The following is a 21,512-nucleotide window of genomic DNA, read 5'->3' on the forward strand; positions in this document are numbered from 1 at the left end:
GCCAGAGAGAAAGGTCAGGTTACCCATAAAGGGAAGCCCATCAGACTAACAGTGGATCTCTCAGCAGAAACTCTACAAGCCAGAAGAGAGTGGGGGACAATATTCAACATTCTTAAAGAAAAGAATTTTCAACCCAGAACTTCATGTCCAACCAAACTAAGTTTCATAAGTGAAGGAGAAATAAAATCCTTTACAGACAAGCAAATACTGAGAGATTTTGTCACCACCAGGCCTGCCCTACAAGAGCTCCTGAAGGAAGCACTAAACATAGAAAGGAATAACCGGTACCAGCTAACATCATAATGACAGGATCAAGTTCACACATAACAATATTAACCTTAAATGTAAATAGGCTAAATGCTCCAATTAAAAGACACAGACTGGCAAATTGGATGAAGAGTCAAGACTCATCAGTTTGCTGTATTCAGGAGACCCATCTCACGTGCAGAGACACATGTAGGCTCAAAATAAAGGGATGGAGGAAGATCTACCAAGCAAATGGAAAACAAAAAAAAGGCAGGGATTGCAATCCTAGTCTCTGATAAAACAGACTTTAAATCAACAAAGATCAAAAGAGACAAAGAAGGCTGTGACATAATGGTAAAAGGATCAATTCAACAAGAAGAACTAACTCCTAAATATATATGCACCCAATACAGGAGCACCCAGATTCATAAAGCAAGTCCTTAGAGACTTACAAAGAGACTTACACTCCCACACAATGAATTCCAGAATCATGAACCATCTGGAAGGGGCTGAGGACACATATGAAGTACAGTCTAAAGCTTCAGGATCAGTTTTGGGAGCCAGATGTTCTTCATTTATGGGCAAAAGACCAGAGGATCAAGGAAACTGAAAAATACAGCACAGCCTAGATCCAGAGAATTAACTGGGAGCTCTTAGAAATAAGACTCAATCGATTAGAGACTTAAATGTTAGACCTAAAACCATAAAAACCCTAGAAGAAAACCTAGGTAATACCATTCAGGACATAGGCATGGGCAAGGACTTCATGTCTAAAACACCAAAAGCAATGGCAACAAAAGCCAAAATTGACAAATGGGATCTAATTAAACTAAAGAGCTTCTGTACAGCAAAAGAAACTACCATCAGAGTAAACAGGCAACCTACAGAATGGGAGAAATTTTTTGCAATCTACTCATTTGACAAAGGGCTAATATCCAGAACCTACAAAGAACTCAAACAAATATACAAGAAAAAAACAAACAACCCCATCAAAAAGTGTGCAAAGGATATGAACAGACACTTCTCAAAAGAAGACACTCATGCAGCCAACAGACACATGAAAAAATGCTCATCATCACTACTCATCAGAGAAATGCAAATCAAAACCACAATGAGATACCATCTCACACCTGTTAGAATGGCAATCATTAAAAAGTCAGGAAACAACAGGTGCTGGAGAGGATGTGGAGAAATAGGAACATTTTTACACTGTTGGTGGGACTGTAAACTAGTTCAGCCATTGTGGAAGACAGTGTGGTGATTCCTCAAGGATCTAGAACTAGAAATACCATTTGACCCAGTCATCCCATTACTGGGTATACATCCAAAGGATTATAGATCATGCTGCTATAAAGACACATGCACACGTATGATGTTTATTGCGGCACTATTCACAATAGCAAAGACTTAGAACCAACCCAAATGTCCATCAATGATAGACTGGATTAAGAAAATGTGGCACATATACACCATGGAATACTATGCAGCCATTAAAAAGGATGAGTTCATGTCCTTTGTAGGGACATGGATGCAGCTGGAAACCATCATTCTCAGCAAACTATCGCAAGAACAGAAAACCAAACACCGCATGTTCTCACTCATAGGTGGGAATTGAACAATGAGAACACTTGGACACAGGAAGGGGAACATCATACACTGGGGCCCGTTGTGGGGTCAGGGGAGTGGGGAGGGATAGCATTAGGAGATATACCTAATGTAAATGACGAGTTAATGGGTGCAGCACACCAACATGGCACATGTGTACATATGTAACAAACCTGCACGTTGTACACATGTACCCTAGAACATAAAGTATAATTTTAAAAAAAGAAATTTTTTAAAAAGTCAGTGATTCTAGTCTGTGGTCTACTCCGCCATAATCCTTGTGACTCCAATAAAGGTACCTGCTATGTGCGCTAAACTTAAATCTTTCAAAGTCCTTTTACTGCTATTCTGCCCAGACTACAGTGGACAGCCCATTCAAAACAGTGACAGAGGTTTCTTAAAGTGGATTCAGTGGCTACAGGGAGAACTGACAGCTGACAGCGAGGGAGAAGAGAGCAGGAAACATAAGTAGAAAAGCATAATGGCCACATTCTATATAGCATAATTGGTTCCAAAGGCATCCTGGCAGGATGCACAGTATAGTGATTGATGTGGATAATCACTCTGAGTCATCAAGAGGGGCTAAATTACAGATATGTCACTGGGAGCTGGTCACACAACTGATTTACAAAATATCTGTTGGATACCCAGTATGCACCTAACTGTGTCTGGATCCTGGGTATAGAAAGATGGATAAGGCATGGCCCCCACCCTCAAAACGCTCTCTGAGCTTCAGTTTCTCCTGTTGTAAGAAGAGGAAGCCAAAGGACATGATTCCTAAGAGTCCTTGCCAGAAGTTCTGAATGCTTTATGCATTAGGGCTTGAACTGCAATGATCCTAGGCAATGATAATCCAGATAATATAATCCTGTTTTGCAAATGAGCAAACTGAGGCACAGAGGGGTTAGCATCTTGTTCAAGGTCACATGGTCAATGAGGAGCAGAGTCAGGACAGTCAGCATGTGGACCAATTACATAGAAATAGAAAGTTCATCTTACTCCCATCCATGCTCTTTCCACACTATCTTCCTTCCCGCAAAAGGACAATAAAAATAGATAGAGAACAGCTCATGCATTTGACAACTGCATGGATTTACAGGTCTAGAACACAAAATTCACCAGCTACAAAACCAAAACTATGTGAAATTGGACAGTAATAAATACCCATAAGATGAAGTGCACCAAAATGGCACCGAAGGATCTGTCAAAATCCACAGCAAGGTAAGTTCAAAAAGTTAATAATGATGAATTCTAGGGACACAGGCTGAACAACTAAAATATCTTTGAGAGAAAATGTGATTGAAGGAAAAATGCGGCTTTGGAGCACAACGTCTCTCTCTCTCTCTCTCTCGCTCTCTCTTGCACACATACACACACACACACACACACACACACACGTATCACTGCTGGGAGTGGTGGTCCAGGCACAGAAAAGAAGGATGTCTCGGTGCACCTTACTTTCTTCCCTCATGGCTGGTGCAGGGCACCTGTCAACCCTGCTGTTACTGATAACACAGAGATCTGTGGTGGGAAACAGGTGCCACGTCTTCCTACAGAACAGTGTACAAATGGAGAAGGAAGGAGCGGAAGGGTCACTGGGTCAAGATAAATGGTTTATAATGCCAAACAGAGATGATCGCTGGCATGCTGTTCCACATCAAGATAGCAAGAGTCAAATTAGCCAGTTGTGGTGGTGTGTGCCTTTGGTCCCGGCTGAGGTGAGAGGATGACTTGCGCCTGGGAGGTAGAGGTTGCAGTGACCCAAGATCTCACTCCAACCTGGGTGACAGAGTGAGAACCTGTCCCCTGCCCCAAAAAAATAAAATAGCAAGAGTCATGGGCCTAGGAATGAACATTTATTGAACATCTATTCTTCTAGATGCTCTGCTAGATATTTTATAAACATTAGCTGATATGGTTTGGCTCTGGTCCCTACCCAAATCTCATGTTGAATCGTAATCCCCAGTGTTGAGAGAAGACCTGCTGGGAGGTGATTGGATCATGGGGGCAGATCTCCTCCTTGCTATTCTCATGAGAGTGAGTGAGTTCTTGTGAGATCTGGTTGTTTAAAAGTGTGTAGCGCATCCCCCTTGGCTCTCTCTTCCTCTTGCTAGCCATGTGAGACTTTCCTGCTTCCCCTTTACCCTTCTGCCATGATTGTAAGTTTCTGGAGGCCTCCTAGCCATGTTTCCTGTACAGCCTGGGGAACTGTGAGTCAATTAAACCTTTTTTCTTCAATTGCCCAGTCTCAGGTAGTTCTTTATAGCAGTGTAGGAATGGACTAATTCACTAGTTCATCCATTCCTCACAAGTCTCTGAGGCAGGGCATGTTTGCACAGGATTACATTGCTAGCAAGTGGCAGAGCAAGGATTTGAAGGCAACTTGAGTTCAGAGCTCCAGCTCTTCACACTCCTCCACATGGCCTCTGTAGCATAAGTTCCAGCTCCAATACTTATCAGTTATGTGGCCTTAGAGGAATCATTTCATCTCTATAATCCTCAGGTTTCTGATACCTGCTCATCTCATGGGATTATTGTGCAAATCAAAGGACAGAAAATATGTGAGAGCACTTTGTTAACTGAAAAGACTTATGCAATGATGATAACATTAGTAACAATAATAATAATAATATATATATTGAGCGCCTACTGTGTGCCAGATACTGGGATCACTGCTTTATATAGATTATTTCATTTAATGCTCACGGCAATCTGTGAAGTGAGTACTATTAAAACCATTCCATAGATGAAGAAACCAGGCTCACAGAGGTGGAGTAACTTGCACCACATCACACTCTGGCAAGTGGCCAGGCTGGGGTGCAAACACAGGTTCAACTACTCCAGGACCCTTGCTATGAGCCGGGTGCTGAACACCTAGGCCTTCCACTACCTTCCGCAGTTTTATTACCCTCCTCCCCTGTGGCCTCAGGGCATAAAGGTCCTGGCCTAGCTTGAGTTTCCCCTTAGATGTTCGAATTGGAATCATGTGGGAAGGCCAATGCCTTCTGCAATTGAAAGGCGCATGTTTTCAGTTTTTATCTGTATCTTGTCTTTGTCCAACTGATATGGTTTAAATGCATCTCCACCCAAATCTCACCTTGAATTGTAATAATCCCCACGTGTCAAGGGCGGGGCCAGGTGGAGAAAATTGAATCATGGGCATGATTTCCCCAATACTGTTCTTGTGGGAATGAATAAGTCTCATGAGATCTGATGGTTTTATAAGTGGGAGTTCCCCTGCACAAATTTCTTTCCTGCCTCCACATAAGACATCCCTTGCTCTTCTGCCATGATTGTGAGGCCTCCTCAGCCATGTGGAACTGTGAGTCAATTAAAACCCCTTCCTTTATAAATTACCCAGTCTCAGGTATGTCTTTATTAGCAGCGTGAGAACAGACTAATACACCAACTGACTTGAAAAATGCCACCAAGAACATGTACTGCTTGCTGGCAATGTGCCACTCCTGAGCAAGGTCCTGAGTTAGGAGACAGACATGCTCAGGGTTCCCAGGGTTCACAGCCTGACGGAGGAGCATGGATATATATAGCATTTATACATTCAACAATAATGATGAGTCAGGGTCTGTGTTCAACCCTGGCGACACCAACATGAGTAAACAGCACAGAGCATTACGGGCTCCAAGTGGGCTATGCCTGGGGGTGAACAGGGGTCCACAGCAAACGGTCCTGACCTGTGTGATTGGGAGTAGAAAGGGCCAAAAAATCCTCTCAAAGGAAGTGGGGTTTCAGAGCAACCACACACTGATTGCGTGCCCTACTGAAGAATCTGCATATTTCATCCTTAATCCTCATGGCAACAATCCTATTGGGTAGATATTATTTTATAGATGAGGCCTTAAATAACTTTGGTAAGTGGCAGAGCCAGACTCTGATCCCAGAGGCTCTGACCCCAGAGTTGATGCTCTTTCTAATACATAAGTTTACCTCTAAGAACGCTGTGCTACAGGCTCTGATGGGGGGAGACGGCAGCCCACGAATGAACAGAACAGGAATGTGGAACTGACTAGGTCGTCTGGAAGGTGTCGTGGAGGAGGTGTGACTTGGTAGAATGATTGGGGCCAGGCTTTGGGGAGATTCTTTCATTATTCTAGTGAGTCTTCTAGGTCATGTGCAGGGAAGAACACTCTACAGCAAGCTTGTCCAACCCCCGGCCCATGGGCCACATGTGGCTCAGATGGCTTTAAATGCAGCCCAACACAAATTTGTAAACTTTCTTAAAACATCATGAGGGCTTTTTTGCAATTTTTTTTTTTTTGGTTTCGGTTTTTTTTTTTTTTTTTTAGCTCATCAGCTATCCTTAGTGTATTTTATGTGTGGTCTAAGACAATTTTTCTTCCAGTGTGACCCAGGGAAGCCAAAAGACTGGACACTCCTGACTACAGGGCCAAGGCCATTTGCCTAGCAGTCCAGGGAATAGGGGATTTTTCTAGTGGGGAAGGTAAAGATGAGGAACCGCCTTTGGGTTTTGGGAAACAGAAATCCACTCATATTAACTTACAGGCACTTTGCAGAACCCAAGAGCCAGAAGTGTGCTGTGACCTCAGGATTGATGGCTAGGGAAAGGGCCAGAACCCAGGCCCAGGTCAGCAGCCTCCTCCCTTCTGTCACAGCTTCTCCCTGGGGTCCACCTCATCCTTTCCCCTCCAGTCGGGCTTTCACTGCCTCTGGGTAGCAGGGCAAAGATGCCTTCACACACTTCCTAAGATCTAACATCTCTGACCTGCAGTTTTAACTCCCCAGGAGGGAGTCTGATGTGTTCCCCTCTGGGCATACCACTATGGCCAGGGAGTAAAGTTGTCTCATCTCAGAGAAGGGGGAATGTGAGCTGGGTAGACCCCCAGAGGTCATGCAGGAATGACCTGTGTTGGGAACAGGCCCCCCAAAATCTGGCCATAAACTGGCCCCAAAACTGGCCATAAACAAAATCTCTGCAGCACTGTGACATGTTTGTGATGGCCATGACATCCATGCTGGAAGGTTGTGGGTTTACCGGAATGAGGGCAAGGAACACCTGGCCCACCCAGGGCGGAAAACCACTTAAAGGAATTCTTAAACCACAAACAATAGCATGAGCAATCTGTGCCTTAAGGATATGCTCCTGCTGCAGATAACTAGCCCAAACCATCCCTTTATTTGAGCCCATCCCTTTGGTTCCCATAAGGAATACTTTTAGTTAATTTATAATCTATAGAAACAATGCTTATCACTGGCTTGCTGTTAATAAATATGTGGGTAAATCTCTGTTCGAGGCTCTCAGCTCTGAAGGCTGTGAGACCCCTGGTTTCCCACTCCACACCTCTATATTTCTGTGTGTGTGCCTTTAATTCCTCTAATTCCTCTAGCACCACTGGGTTAGGGTCTTCCCTACCGAGCAGTCCTGGAGAGGTATCCGGTTACAGGCATGGTCAGAACCCAAGTTCTGGGGAGACAGTGCTGAGAGTTTTGCACTTTTAGTTTCTCATTCTGCCCTTTAAAGTAATACATTGGCTTCCACATTTATAATTCTGTGGAGTTATTAAATCCAGAAATAAAGATTTAATCTTTTAAGCTCTGCATTGTAAAAGCAGAAGTTAAAGACCAGGCAAAGGAAAGCTCGCCAGCCAGGCTGAGGGGTCCACAGGGCCTGTGGAGGCCACAGCTGCCAACAGGAGCTAAGGCCACAGGACAGCCCCTGCTCTCCAGCCGGAGAAATAGAAAAGTTCTCCTGGACCAGAGACCACACTACACTGCAAAGGCAGACACAGGGAGGCTGGGCAGCAGGCCCTCAAGAGACCTATCTTGAAGGCCCTGAGAAATACCAGGACAGTCTCAGCAGCTCTCAAAATGCGCATGCTTTCCTCTAAACCAGGTAGAGGAGTGGGGAGCAGTGGAAGGGGAGGCCCCCAGGAGCCTCAGGGAAGGGGTGCCTGTTCAGGGAGAGATGAGAAGAGGCCCAGAAAATCTGAGACTGGAGGAGGAGGAAAAGGAGGGCTTGGTTTCTGTTTAGCTCAGAGCCCATCCCAGAAGAAACACTGACAGCTGAATCAACAACTTCATCCTGTCCATCTCTGCCCTGTCCCTCTCCACCATCCAGGTCGCTCACAACACTGGCTCAGCTTCCTTGATTAGAATGAACAAGACAAACACTTTGGATTCTCTGGCAGGCAGATGCTGAGACCAGCACTGGAGAAGAGAGGATATTGAGAACAAAGAGGGGAGCTTAGGAGGTAAAGCAGGAAACCCTGAGGCCCAGTGTGGTGGAGAGGGGAACCCTCTCAATACTGCCTTGTGAAGGAGAAGCAACATCTGGACCTAAGACCTAGCAGACAGCTGCCTCCACCACAGCAGCCCCTCCTGGTTCTTGGTGCCCTTCCCACATCCCCATCCTTGGGTGTTTACTGTATCAGGGCCAGGCACTGGGGCACATGTGGGACTTCTCTTTGGGCTTTTAACCCCTCTCCTCTCCTAGGCCCTTTGCCTTCCACTGTCTTTCGTTCAACCAAATCAGAGGTCATAACCTATTTCTGCCAAGTGATGGGTTGTGGAGGGTCTGAGGTGGTTCTGAGGCTACTTGTGGATGATAGGATTTAGCTACTGGTGCTGTCTCCTGAAGCAGCAGATAATTTCGTTTAATGAATTTGGACAGTTCACTGGATCCGCCCACACAGTTCTACTCACCTTCCAAAATTCTTCCAAAATAGCACTAGCTGTTGCATAGAAGCCAAAAAGAAAGAAGAGAAAAGTAATAAATGACAAGGCCCCAGAGATTTCTGCCCTTTCAGAAAAGCCTGAATGAACTATTCCAGAGAAATTGTAAGCCTAAAAAAAAGAAAAGATGCTTTTTGCTTTTTTTTTTCTTTCTCATGGAGGTGGAATCAGGCAAAGATAGATGCCACAAAGACGAGCACACACATGTAAAGCGGAAGAAGCTGGTTACCTGGTTTTCATGGAAGTGACAAGGCGTTAAGAATGTACTTCAAATACACGTTCCTTGACATCACTTATGCACCCGGAGTCTCAGGTTATGCTCTCATCAAGGGCATCAGAGCAGCTCCTGGTGTTTGGTGCTCTAACAAGGTCACTCCAGAGACACAACCCGACCCTACAGCCTCCCGTCACACACAGCTACACAGCTAGCAGACAAGCTCCCCTGCCACACGCGGGCACACATACACATACAGTCACACTAGGGAGACGACAAGCACCTCTACTACACACTGTCAGTGCCCCCCACCCCCACCAACCCCACAGTCACGCCAGGGAGCAGACAAGCTCCCCTTCCTTCCACCTGGGGCACCCACAGTCCCCACGCTGCGCTGCCAGCCCTGTGGCCCAGGACCCATTCTCCAGGCCTGCGCTCAGAATGCCCTTCCCCCTCAGCCCCTCCCTGTGCACCACGTGCGCCGCAGCCAGCTGTTCCGTGGGCAGACCCTTCCGTGGGCTGACAGGTGGTGATTACTGTTGCCAGCCCCACATTAGGAGAGAATTGAATGGGAGAGAGCCCCTGCCTGCCCCAGGCTCCCTACAATAGCGCCTTTGTGAGGTGCTTCACTGTCTTTCTTTCCCCTTCCTCATCAACCTACATCTGGAGCAGCTCTGCCTGAGGAGAAAAGAAAAAAAGACAAAGGGAGGCTCACAGGGCCCTGACGGAGCCACCCCACCTGGGGCGGGAAGGCAGGCTGTGCTTTGGGGAGAAGGCTGTGCCCCTTCCCCGCACTTGGCTAGGGCAAATAACCAAGAGGACCCCCAGGGCTGCCTGAGGCGGACTCCTCATAAAAGCAGTGGATCCTGCCCATCAGCCAGCCTTGCCCCTGCACGCTGAGCACGAAGCAGTGAGGGTGAGGCCCGGGTGGGAGCCTGGTGCAGAAATCAGCAGATTCCTGGAGACTGGAGTCCAAAGCCCGGAGCCTTCCTCCTCCTCTCCCTTCTCCCTTCCCCAGATTACCCTCTGCAATCCAACCCCAGAGGCCAGGGCATGGGCCAGAGAGGGTTAAGTTTCCAGAAGTCCTGACGGGTTCCGGCCAGGTTCAGGGCTGGAGTGGGTAGGTGAGGGTGATGAGGGTGGAGAAGAGGAAAGCAGGAATAGGCTGCGGACCGGGTAAGGCCAACATCTGGGACACGGTCACTGCCCCTCCTCCCTGCCCAAACCGCAGACGCTGTGGCAGCAGGAAAATCAGAGCAGTGTAGACCAAGAACGATTGTGCAACCTGGCCCTGCAGGAGCGCAACGCTGGAGGTGGGAGTGGAGAGGTCTGGGGTGCGGGGCAGAGTCCGCTTTAGAGGAGAAACTTCAGTTCTTACTAAAAACACAGGCAGGCATTCAGGGCTCTGGTTTCCACCCTAGACTGCAATGCAACTAACATCCATTTTGTACTTCAAAATCCTCTGAGAATCGGAATTGGAAGCTCTGCCCTGGGCCCCAGTGTCTCACAGTCAGAGGCACGGTGCCACTGAGGTTCTGGGATGGCTGCTGTGGATTGGCTGCTGTGGATGGCAGTGGGTGTGGAAGGAGACCTTTCGCCCAGCCTCCTAAAGTGGCGGGATTCTGCCGCTTCCCCCAGGCGCCTCACTGTAAACTCTTCCTCAGCAAAGGGAGCCCAGCCAAGTCCTTAATATGGCTCAAGGAGTGCGGATGGGTTGGGAGGGAGAAAATGGATGGTCAGGGGGAAGTTGGATCTGAGGGCTACCCAAACACACACAGGAGAGGAGTAGTGGATTTTCCTTTTAATGCAAAATGTTGCAATACAAAACTGTGGAGAAAGTCCTGTTCCTCAGGACACTGAAGGGAGGAGTGAGGAAGAGAGGGCAGAGCTGGATGTCTCCTCCTATTTCTCCCTCCCCAAGTCACTCTGAGGGCAAGAACACTGCTGCCTGCTCCTGGGGCCTGCCCCCATACAAGGTCAGTGCTCCGGGTCTGGGTCATCTTAGTCTGAAATTTGTTGACGTGGGGCAGGAGAGCAGGAGGGAACATTGAGGGTTTTGACTCTTTGAGCTCTACAAGGATTACTCAGGATCTGGAGTTCTGTATGAAACAAAGGAGCTGCAAGAATTTGATTGCCATTGGCTAAAAATGTAGAGGATTTGAGCCACAACTGGCCCACATTTGAAGAATGAGGAACAGGAAATTTAGTGGGGATATAATATAAATGTATGGGAGCAAGAAAGATGCAAAAAACAAGGCTAGCTCCTCAAACCTCCTCCTCTTTCTTCCTCATCTCCAGCTTATAGACAATCTGGTAGCCATCATCCCAGGCATAGAGCTGGCGTTCTCGGGGATTATAGCGGAGGCTGGCATGGGCACCGTATCTGCGGGGAAAATAAGGGAGTGCTGCCCGTTCAGGGGTCAGGGTGCCGCTGACATCAAAGGAGCACTGGATGCGGGCCCGACTGGCAGGACGGGTGTTGTAGACGACATAGAGGGTCCCACAGATGACAAAGGCAGCCTCAGCATTCTCTCTGGGACATGGTGTGTCCCACTGCTGCTCTGTGTCCAGTGTCTGTGGATCTAACTTGGCCAGACACAAGTGCCTGTCATCCTCTCGGGTGGCATAGACAGCCCAAAGACCTTCCTCATCAGCTGCCAGGTCGATGTAGGTGTCTGCTGTCAGGCCGTATGGGGGAATCAACCCCTCTGCTGGGAATACTGAGCTGTCCACCACTGTCCGGTTTGCCAGGTGGAATTTGATGAGCTGCAAGGTGTTCTCCAGCTCACCACCCCCGCCAGGTCTTCCAGGAGGCCTCCGGGCAAAATAAAGAAAGCCACCATATACCAGCTGCCCTGTGCCTACCCAGGGAAAGGGCACCCGGACTCGGGAAGCTTTCCGGGCAGCCATGGCAAGGGTGAAGTCACGCAGCCTTGGGAAGACAAAGGCTGTGTCATTCTGTGTCCCATCTAACACGTAGATCTTCTCTGTTTGCCCCAGTGGATCCTTGGTCCACAGACCAGCTGGGCCACCAAATCGCTTCAGAATCTTCATTGATCTCACTTGAGAGATTGTGTAGCCACAGTCTGATGAGAAAAGCACAGGAAAAGGAAATAGAGGCAAGAATTAGATGCCTCCAGCAGGAACTCCCCCAGGGTGGGCGATCTGGAGAATAGTGAGCATTTGCCCAGTGGATGCCTCCACTCTTAGGGAGAATTGAGAAAGAGCGGGTACCACAACGGCCTGGATCCCCAGAACCTCTCCTTAATAGACCTGGCATTACAGAGGTTTCCCTGAAACAGATTCCAGAAGACAGAGCCACAATGGACTGGGACAAAGAGAAAAAAAGAGTAAGAAGCTAGGAAGGAAGAGTATCAGTTCTGAGAGATTTAGGGGCCTGCTTTTAGATCATTTACCTGTCACCATATCATACTTCTCATTTCTTCTTCCCTTGCCTTTGGTCCCAGGGCCTCCAGTCACCTTCTCATCAAACTCTACACAGGGCAGAGCTGGGTTCTGGGTCTCCAGATAGTCCACCTCCCGCTCCAGACGATCCACTCTCCCGGAGATGGTGTCAGCCTCAGTTCTGAGTGCCTCCCGCTCCTTCTCTGCCACCTCCAGCAGTGGCAGCATCTTGTTCTTGAAGTCCCGCAGCTCAGCAGCATGCCGACTACTCTGGTCCTGGCACTGGGCCAGCCGTTCCTGAAGGGATGGGGGATCAGGAGGGAGGCTGCAGGGTTACAACTCCCAGGCAGGGAGAGGCCCAACTCGGGAGTCAGGAATGGGAAAAAAAGGGAAAACTCAGCCAGGCTTCAATATCCCCTTCCATTCCTGCAGAAAAGGAAACCAGATGTGCAGAGGTGCTAAATGTGTAAAGAGCCTAACTGAGATTCACCTAGGCCCCTACTCCGACTCCATGTCCTCCAGCCCGCGTTCTCTGTGAGCAGTGCCACTGAGTCACCTGAGCCTCTAGGCAGGTCTAAGCGCATGAAGGTGTGAAGAGGTCTCTGCTCCCTTAGCAATTATCCTCTGGGAACTAAAATGCTACAGATCTCAACCTGTTAAAAAGACAGGAAATTATAGATTCCCTGGGAACCTCCAACTTCAACAGAATCATCAGCTTCTCCGGAGATGCAGCCCCACAATCTTGGTTCTCGTTTCCACTCTGCCCCCTTATTCTGTCTAATCCCAGAGTTAAAACGCAAAAGTCTATTTGCTTTGGAATTCTTCTATGTGGGGAAAGAGGAGGGCTTGTCATTCTGAAGGTCCTCTTATTAAGGGAGAATTTTCTGTAGAGTCTTACAGAGCCCTTTCTTGTTATCCCCAGATCCCTAACAAACTGGTTGAACCAATAGACCTGGAATCCTTCTAGGCTGGGCTAGAAGGGGGTCCCTCACCTCTAAAGCAGCTAGTCGGCGTTCCATGTACTCCACCAGGTGGTGCTGCTGTCCTTGAAGGGGTCCCGACCATGACAAAAGGAAGAAGATGAGGAGAGGGGTGCTGGGCCCCATGGCAGCCGGGAGAGTGGTGCCAGAGTAGAAGGAACTTACAGTCGGCCTCTTCCCCTCAAGCCTGAGGGTTAGCTTTGGAGGCGGGGTGGGGGCGGTGCCTTCTCTCTTTCTGATCTCTGGGTCTCTCTCACTACTCTGGAATGCTTTCAGTCTCTTTACAATCCCCACCCCCTCCTTTCCGCCAGGATTGATCAAACACAGATGGCCCCATTGCACAGCAGCCAGAAGCCTTAACCACCTCCCGCCTAGGCTGTAGGCTCCCCTGGAGGGGAAAGAGATGGAAACCCAAAGGCAGAGGCCTCTGGGCAGTCAAGCAGGAAAGCTAGCTGCAGGAAGCAGAGACCCCAGAGAAAACTCAGCAAACGCCATTCCTGTTTCAGGAAAGTTTCACCAGTGCTGACTTCTTAAGAAACTAACATCTTTCATTAATCCTTCCCTTCCCTGCAATGAGTGGGTTGTTTTCAGCCTTGTTCAGTAGAAGCTCGAAGCTGGGGAGGTGAGATTTGAGGGGAGGAAGCAGGAAAAAAAAGGCCCAAGTGGTCAAGCCCAACTTATTCTAAAGCTCATTGGCGCCACCTTGTGCTAAGCACCTAGTGTCATCTCTCATGATTAATATAGAAACTAAGGCTTAGACTCACCCCACGAGGAAAATTTTCCACAAAAGCCAAATATATTGAATTTACAGGGGTTTTCACCACTAAAATGCAGATTTCCCCCAAGACTATCCAATTACTACTTTGGATAGGCTTGGATTGGCTATGCAAATATCTCTCTGATTTAGCCCAAGAAGAAAATATAACTGAGATTAAAAAAAAAAAAAAAAGAGGTCACTGAGAAGTTAGTAAATTAACTCTTGATTGTCTGGAAGTAAGGCTGACAGCAGCGCTGTTTTTCATGGCTTTCCTTTGCTTGAAAGAGGCCAGGTATATTCTCTCACCAAAACTGAGGAGTGTTCAATGAGTTCACATTAATTTACTATACATTCATTTATTGCGGGGGGGGCGGAATCTGAAATACATATACATGTATGTATGTTGTTGCAGTCTAAATCAGTGTATTCTGACCCCCTTACTACTGGGAGAAAAGACTGTTGGTTATTTCTCTCGGTTGGGGTCCAAAAGGGTATTTCTGAGTGTTTCTCATTTCCATACCCCAACTAAGGCTGCAGGAGCATCCGAAATGAATTAATGGCCACCATAAGGTAGACATGGCCTGACACACAGGTCAAAAAAAAAAAGAAAAATCAAAGAGAGCATTTACTCAGAGACCTGCAGTCGTTGATCCAAACAACCCCGTATTTCTTTATCGGGAGAAATTCTACTCACTTTAGAATCAAGAGAATCTGACAGAGAGGTTCCTTCTCTAAAAAGGACCATGACTCTTAACGGTACAGCTTGAAAGGAGGGGAAAAATAGCAGCTTCCTGTGGTGACTCATCTTTTCATTCTGCTACTGCTATTTGGCAAAATACACTAGGAAACAAAGCTTAATTAGCCTGTCTCAGATGTCTTCTACCTCTTTCAAGTGTCAGATCCAGATGATGTGAAGTAAGGGCCCTGGACACTGCATTCTTGGGAAGTATTCCCTGCCAAACCCTATTCATTTCCAGTATGGAGATTTGTATGAAGAATGAAATTGTCTCTAGTACTCTACTGATGTTCAAATATAATATGCTTAGCCACTTTCAAAGACGTCATTTATTGATCCCCTTTATATCCTATAACAGAAGTCAAAAACAGCCACGATTCAGAAAATTTACCCATTTTATTGATGCATTACAATTGCTCTACATTTTACCATATTATGTAGAAAATACTGAAAATACAAGCTACTTTGTAAAACCAAAGACAAACATTGAATCCAAAGATAAACTATGTTTTACACAATGGACCCTTTTCCCATAGTTAGTATTAAATTTTAAATATCTATTTCTTTTGTTAAAATGATTATTTTACATACTCCCTAAGTACATCTGCATTACAAACATAGCTCAGTAATTCTCAGAAACTATCTGTTTCTAGAGGCTTGTTGTAAAAGAAAGCGCACAACCAAAAAAAGGGAGAAAGCAAAAAGAGTTTAAATCACACACAATAACTAGCATATCAAATACATTTAATAAAGTAGGAATTCCATTGCAATATCAAGGATTCAAAGCAGAAATACTAACATTACATATAATGTACATATAATGTACTGCTACATGTAGTGAGATTATTTTTCAAGCTGAATTGAAACCACACATTATATAAAGTTTAGCAACAAACAACCATGTAGACATGCTGCACCATCTATCAGTTTAAAAAAAAAAAAAATCAAAATAGGAAGCAGGCTCGGGCCACTCCTGTCACTGAGAGGCAATTTCATTTCCTATCCTAAAACAAACCATCTCAACTAGTGAATTTTTGCATAATAATGCTGAATAAAACACACATTACTGTGCTTGCCTGGCCAAGGGCAGTCAAGCTTAGCCCCTCTAGTGGAGGACAATGGATGAGCAATCACAAAAGCAGGCTCAGAATGGCCAGAACTGTTTGAAACAGAGTTCTTATTCCTGGGGTTGGTATTTCAGCTGAGCACTGAAAATAATATCACCTCCTGGGAGCTATTAAAAACTCTGGAGTGACCAAGTGTCCCTATGAACCCAGAGTGGCTACAATGAACCCTTCCCCGCTTCTTCTCTCACCTGGAAAGGAAGAAGCTGGAAATGCAAGTTCAGAGAGAGGACTTAAAGCCTTAAGCTGGTTTGAGGTCAGGTCACTGTGACCCAGGCCAGCTGCTCACTAAATTCACCGGGCTTCCTCCCTTCCTGTCAGGGCCAACAATGTTAAGCCCCAGGGACAGAATCTAAAGCCACATTGAGCACATACATACACATTCAGTAGACACAGGTGGATTTTTATGTTGGAAAATCGGAAATGCCAGTTTGCACACTAAGACTGAAAAATCTCTAAAGTTTTTAAAGCCACACACTGCTAGTCAAGTGATTAACGTAACAATACAAGCTCTTGGTATTATCCTTTTCTGTGGAGTTTAGACTCCTATCTTAAGTGGTATCTGCTTATTGGACTAGGGGAAGGAATGTGGTTTGGTTTTGTTTCCTGCATCTCATTTCTTACAAAAACAACAAATCTTGTCCCTTATAGAAAAAAGACAAGGAACAAAAAAATTTGTCCTTTAGAAACCAGACCTGTGTTCCAACAAGAAAATCAGAATGTGCTTGGCAAAAAGGAGACACAAAGATCACACATGTTGACCAGAAAACTGTATGACACTAGTGACAGAAATTATACAAACTGCTTGGCTATCTTGACCAATATAGTGCTGAAAACACAACTCAATATAATGATTTTTAAAAATAAAGAAAACACAACATGTTCCTGGTAGGCTGTACTGACTACCTGCCCCATCTTGGAAGCCCTTACTCCTTACAATGAAGAAACTCCAAATACTTTGACAGCTCCTCGGTGTTCAACCTGGTACAGAGCTGGCTGACCAGGCTCTATGAAATCTCCCATCTCCATCCTGCACCTCCTTGACACCATCTCTATCTACATAGAACCAGTCCTAAAATTATATCTCAAATATATCATTTTCAATTCAGATGGAACACACCTGTATTTTAGGATTAACCTTCTTTCCCCAAATCCTTTATGGGCAGGAATGTCCCCATCCCCAGTACCTTCTACTTGACCCAGATCCGTGCAGGAGCTGAGAGTACCAGGACAATTTCACAGCTTGAAGGGCCCCAAGACTCTACAAGCTGTTAAAAAAGAAACCTCAAAAGCCTCAATGACTCAACAGGCTTTGGTTCCTTCTCTATATTCTTCACCAGCTAAGAAACCTTTCTGTGAGCTCCTTGTCACCAGCGGCACCATAAAACTCCTCCTCATAGTGTGGGGACATGGTAAGCAATACAATAGGCTCTTTGGTATTAAACTCATCTGTTATATGTTTTTTCAACAAGCAAATATTTTACTAGGAATGTCAACTATTTGCAGGAAGGACTGCCACATGGGAAAAGGAAAAAAAAATTCATTCTAAAAGTGATTGCACATACTTTAAAAGAATGCATATTTAATATTGGCTTGACTCCTCTCACCTGCTTCCTGAATTCTCACAGAAGCAAGGTAGCAATGCACAGTGAGAGAGCCACATGGGGAAAATGCTTCTGTGAGAACTCAGCTGAGAATCCAAAATGGAAAGGGGTAGAGGTGGTGGTAAAGGAGAAAAGCTGCTGTTTTTATTTTTCAATGTTGGCAGGGAAACTGAGAACGATGCATTTACACAACACAGCTACTAATCCTGTTCTGATAAATCCCGTGAACAACTTAGGGTCCCCGGGGGCTTGCTGGTCCATCCTAAGGCAAGCTCACTGTAAACTCTATTAACCACTACATTATCATATAAGGCACTACAATAAGGGAAGGAAGGAGAAAGGGAAGGAAGAGACACACACTGAAAAACTCCTCACCAGACACACCTGTGCAAAACAATTCCAAGGGTCTCCTCTCCTTGCAGGCAATGCCCCTGCTCATTCAGCACTACAGTAATATGCTCTAATATACTTGCAATTAGTTCACATACATTCCAACAAGTATCAGTTCATTTTGGTTTAAATACAACGGGGACATCAATCCATCTCCCGGATAACACTGGAGGATCACATACACACTAAGTACACAATTCAAGTGTAATCACTACACATTTGATTACAAATAACATTTTGGGTTAGCAGGAAAAATTGCTTGTTATATTTTTCTAATCAATATGTACATATTTAATTATGTAAAATATTAAAACACCACCATTACAAAACTTCTAAAATATTTTTAAATTCAGTAATAAATTTTTAAAATATTTTTTGCAATTCCTACATGCACTTATTGTATAAGTCTTAATAAGAGAGCATTCAATTTGCTGCTGGCATACAAAGGAAGCTACTTTAAAGTATAAAAGCTATACACAAGAAATGTTCTTATCTGGTTTCAGGTTTTTTTAGCTTTCTCCCCAAACAAATCACATAAAACAGAAGGGAGAGATGAGCAAAACACAGAGGTGTAATATTGAAAATTCATACTAATCTTTAGGCAAAGCTCATCAATGCCAGTATCTCATAAGAGACAGAGATTTTGCATATAATAAAACAACCACCACCATATAATAATAACCACCTTAATGGCTTTTACAATAAAAAAATTTAAGCTGAATCAGAGAGAGAAAGACTTTTAAAAAATAATTTAAAAAAGAATTCATGGTGCTTCATTTAAAAAGAATACTTGGTGTTTTCACATAGATATGGATTCTCTCACATTAAGTTACCAGCAAATGGTGAGCTGCCTTTTAAACACTACTTTATAACACACACAGGAGCAATTGAGAGAATCCCAATAGTAACATAGAGTAATACGTAACCAGTTTTGCAAAAATAACAATTACCCATTAAGTATAATATGACATTAAAACAAAACTGAAACTCTGTAAGTTTAAATGTCCAATAAACGAAGATGAGATTTTGAGGAGAAATGCCTGATAGTAAAAACACAGACTTGTGTAAGCTGCTTTTAAAATAAAATAGGCAAGTAAGTCTGAGTTTATAAACAAACAAAAAGTAATGATTTTTCTTTTCTTGTCATCAGATTTCAACTCCTTCTATCAGCATTTTTCCTAACCAGCAATCACAATAACACAAAATGAAATAAAGAGGGGCTTCACTTGTTTTTAAAAGCATTTATAGAAATCAAGTCAGAGAGACAAAATATTTTTCAGAGGGTAACTTCACAACAATCTCTCTTCCTTGGTAACTGCAGAAGATGGGCATCTGAACTCTTCCAAGTACCAAAATTGCTGTCACAAAAATAAAGAATTTAAAAATAGGGCAAACTTTGGGAGACTACAACAATGCAGTCAACACTGAGACAGGTTCCCCCAGAGAAAAACTTTCTGCTTCAGTGGGCCCCTGCAGAACAAGTTGCTGGCTAAGAAGTTTCAAGAGGGTAAAGGAGGATCTCACCATAGCCCAATATTAAGAACTCAGGGCCAGAAGAAGGTAGCCATGACTCCTCCTCCCTCATGCTCACCAACTATAAGTAGGAATACTGGCTGATCTTGGTAGGACTCAGCGGGTATCCAGTGTAAATTGTTGAGCCTCGGGAAGACCCAATGTACGACTGAGTGGCAAACTGGTGTTGGTACTGAGCAGGGGCCACGCTGGCAGAAGTGAGGAGGCTGGGCCCAACACTGACAGGGACCTGGTGCACCAAAGTGCTAGGGTGAGTGGTATAGGCTGCAGCATGCCTTGAGGAACCCTGTGGGGAGAAAAGATGAGCAATGGAGCTGGTTGAGCCCAGTGCAGCAGCAGAAGTGGGGGCAGCATACGTATACAGATGAGCCTGGCTTGGCAGGTGAGCAGGGGCTGGGGCAAGGTGTGGGTGCCCCGTCGAGTGTAGTGGGCTGCCGTGCTGGAAGGTGTAGGGGGCTTGGGAGAGAGGGGCCACAAACGCCTGCTGCCTGCGGGGGGCTGGGTTGCTGCTTCTCTCCTGCGAGGTTGGAGCCGCCGATGACTGCTGGTTCTGGAAGAAAGAAGGAAGTGAGGAATCTTGAGGTCACTCTGGTTCAGGGCACGAAAGGCCAAGTTAAGAGCTCAGGTCCTGACTTGTACTGTTTCCGAATGGGTATATAACACATAATCTCCCAGACTGGCATTGAATGCTGTCAGAAATCAGCCACCCCTCCCTCTGCCTCTTAGCAAGATAGATCCTAACCTGGCTCAGGTAACAGCAGTTTGCTTATAAGTATGACAGGAAGAGGGAGAATCAAGAGATCACAGGGTTCCCCACTCCTGCAATTTAATAACTGGTGACTCAACTCACCCTATTCTGGCATCAGTAAATTTGAATTTTTCCTAACCTTTATTTCTTACCATTGCTTTCTTTTGTTCTTCTCCTCTAAGTTCTTCATACCCCTCTTGAAATGTGGAGCCTAAAATATATACACTAACTCAAACTTACATTTTCACTTGCATGTGCTCTCACACTCTCTCTCTCATATTGAACTTTCTCACTACTGGTGGACATCATACAAGCACTTGAATTTTAGCCTCCAAGAATGAACACAAATAAAGTAATGAGAGAAGTAGAAGGGTGGGTTGGGGCAGGGGATGTTCGGAGAGTGGGGAAGTCCCAAATCCCAGACTTCAGCAACAAGCAGGACCTAGAACCAGTTGAATTTGGTGGCCAGTGAGCTTTTCAGTCTCTTGACTCAAGTAAACAAGGTAAGGATCAGCTTACTTATGGCCTGAGGGATAAAGAGAATCTGGTCTCAAAGCATACGCCTATCACTGACATGGTTAAACTTCCCACGCTCTTTCTAAATCCCAGACGTTTCTCTAACCTTCCATGGTAGACTTAGGGAGGTTTGATGGAAAACCTAGAATGTACATCCCAAACACAAAAAGTGAATGATGAGATGCAGCACATGCGGTACGACGTAAGCCATAGAACACAAAATTGTTTGACACAAAAGGGGCTTCATTTGGCTTTATTCAGCATCCAGCCAGAAGCAGGGTTCTCCAGAAAGTAACAACAGTGCAAGGCCCAAAGAGAAGGCAGTAGCCCGTAGCGCTTACCTGGCTAAGGTTGAGTGGCTGTGCTGCACCGGTCCCCCCGCGTTGAGCTCGATACCCTGTGGGGGTGATACAGCATCCAGATGACTGCCCACTCACTGAAGCTACTGGCTTGGTCTTATTGCTCAGGAGACCTAAAAAAGCATCAAGCTTAATAGTTATGAGTAGACATCACTGAGCTAACCTCAGATGGCATCATATTAATTAGTCCACATTTGTATGCAGTTTGCAAGCGTTAAGGTCTCATGTATGTCTTAATTCCTCAATTCTATTTACCCCAGAAGAAAATAACCTGTATCACCCATTTCTTTTCTGTCTTGGCACAAATCTCCACATAGGAGATTTGTTCACTTAAATCAATATTATAAATATTATAATATTGATTATATACAATAATATAATATTGTTATATACAAGGAAGGACTGGAAATACAAATATGCTAAGACACCGTCCCTCTCTCTAAGAGTTTATAGTTTTATGTAGGAAGGGATTAAACAAGCACAGAAATGACAATATGAAGCTGAGAAAGCTATTGGTAATTCTTAGGATATTAAAGTGTCAAGAGGGTTTAAAAAAAGGCAAACTTATATCTTGGGCACTTAACTGG

At 45.2% G+C, this 21,512-nt stretch overlaps 2 protein-coding genes across 3 annotated transcripts in view; both read right to left on the reverse strand.

Moving 5' to 3' along the window:
- Positions 1 to 10,561: 10,561 nt before the first annotated feature.
- LOC105479157 (olfactomedin like 3) lies at positions 10,562 to 13,374 on the reverse strand. The gene is made up of 3 exons (XM_011737001.3): positions 13,171 to 13,374; positions 12,190 to 12,475; positions 10,562 to 11,859 (listed from the first exon to the last, which is right to left on the reverse strand). The coding sequence occupies exons 1-3, from the start codon at positions 13,282 to 13,284 to the stop codon at positions 11,039 to 11,041; spliced, it is 1,221 nt and encodes a 406-aa protein (XP_011735303.1). The 5' UTR covers positions 13,285 to 13,374; the 3' UTR covers positions 10,562 to 11,038.
- A 1,654-nt stretch (positions 13,375 to 15,028) lies between these two features.
- The window catches only part of LOC105479159 (homeodomain interacting protein kinase 1), a 49,262-nt gene continuing 42,778 nt past the window's right edge, over positions 15,029 to 21,512 (reverse strand). For both annotated transcript variants that reach the window (XM_011737006.3, XM_011737005.3), the window contains exons 15-16: positions 20,908 to 21,038; positions 15,029 to 19,852 (exon numbers count right to left, since the gene is read on the reverse strand). In XM_011737006.3, coding sequence (XP_011735308.1) covers positions 19,364 to 19,852; positions 20,908 to 21,038 — 620 coding nt within the window. In that variant the 3' untranslated portion in view covers positions 15,029 to 19,363. The remainder of the gene's footprint in view (positions 19,853 to 20,907; positions 21,039 to 21,512) is intronic.

This window comes from Macaca nemestrina, chromosome 1 (assembly GCF_043159975.1).
Source record: "Macaca nemestrina isolate mMacNem1 chromosome 1, mMacNem.hap1, whole genome shotgun sequence".
Lineage (NCBI taxonomy): Eukaryota > Metazoa > Chordata > Mammalia > Primates > Cercopithecidae > Macaca > Macaca nemestrina.

What these genes read in the sequence shown, in the direction of transcription:
- LOC105479157 (XM_011737001.3), bottom strand. Translation starts at nt 13,284, where the DNA reads ATGGGGCCCAGCACCCCTCTCCTCATCTTCTTCCTTTTGTCATGGTCG. An exon ending in GCCGACTAGCTGCTTTAGAG is followed by an intron (nt 12,476 to 13,170) that starts GTGAGGGACCCC and finishes CCATCCCTTCAG; the next exon opens with GAACGGCTGGCCCAGTGCCA. An exon ending in GAAGTATGATATGGTGACAG is followed by an intron (nt 11,860 to 12,189) that starts GTAAATGATCTA and finishes TTTTCTCATCAG; the next exon opens with ACTGTGGCTACACAATCTCT.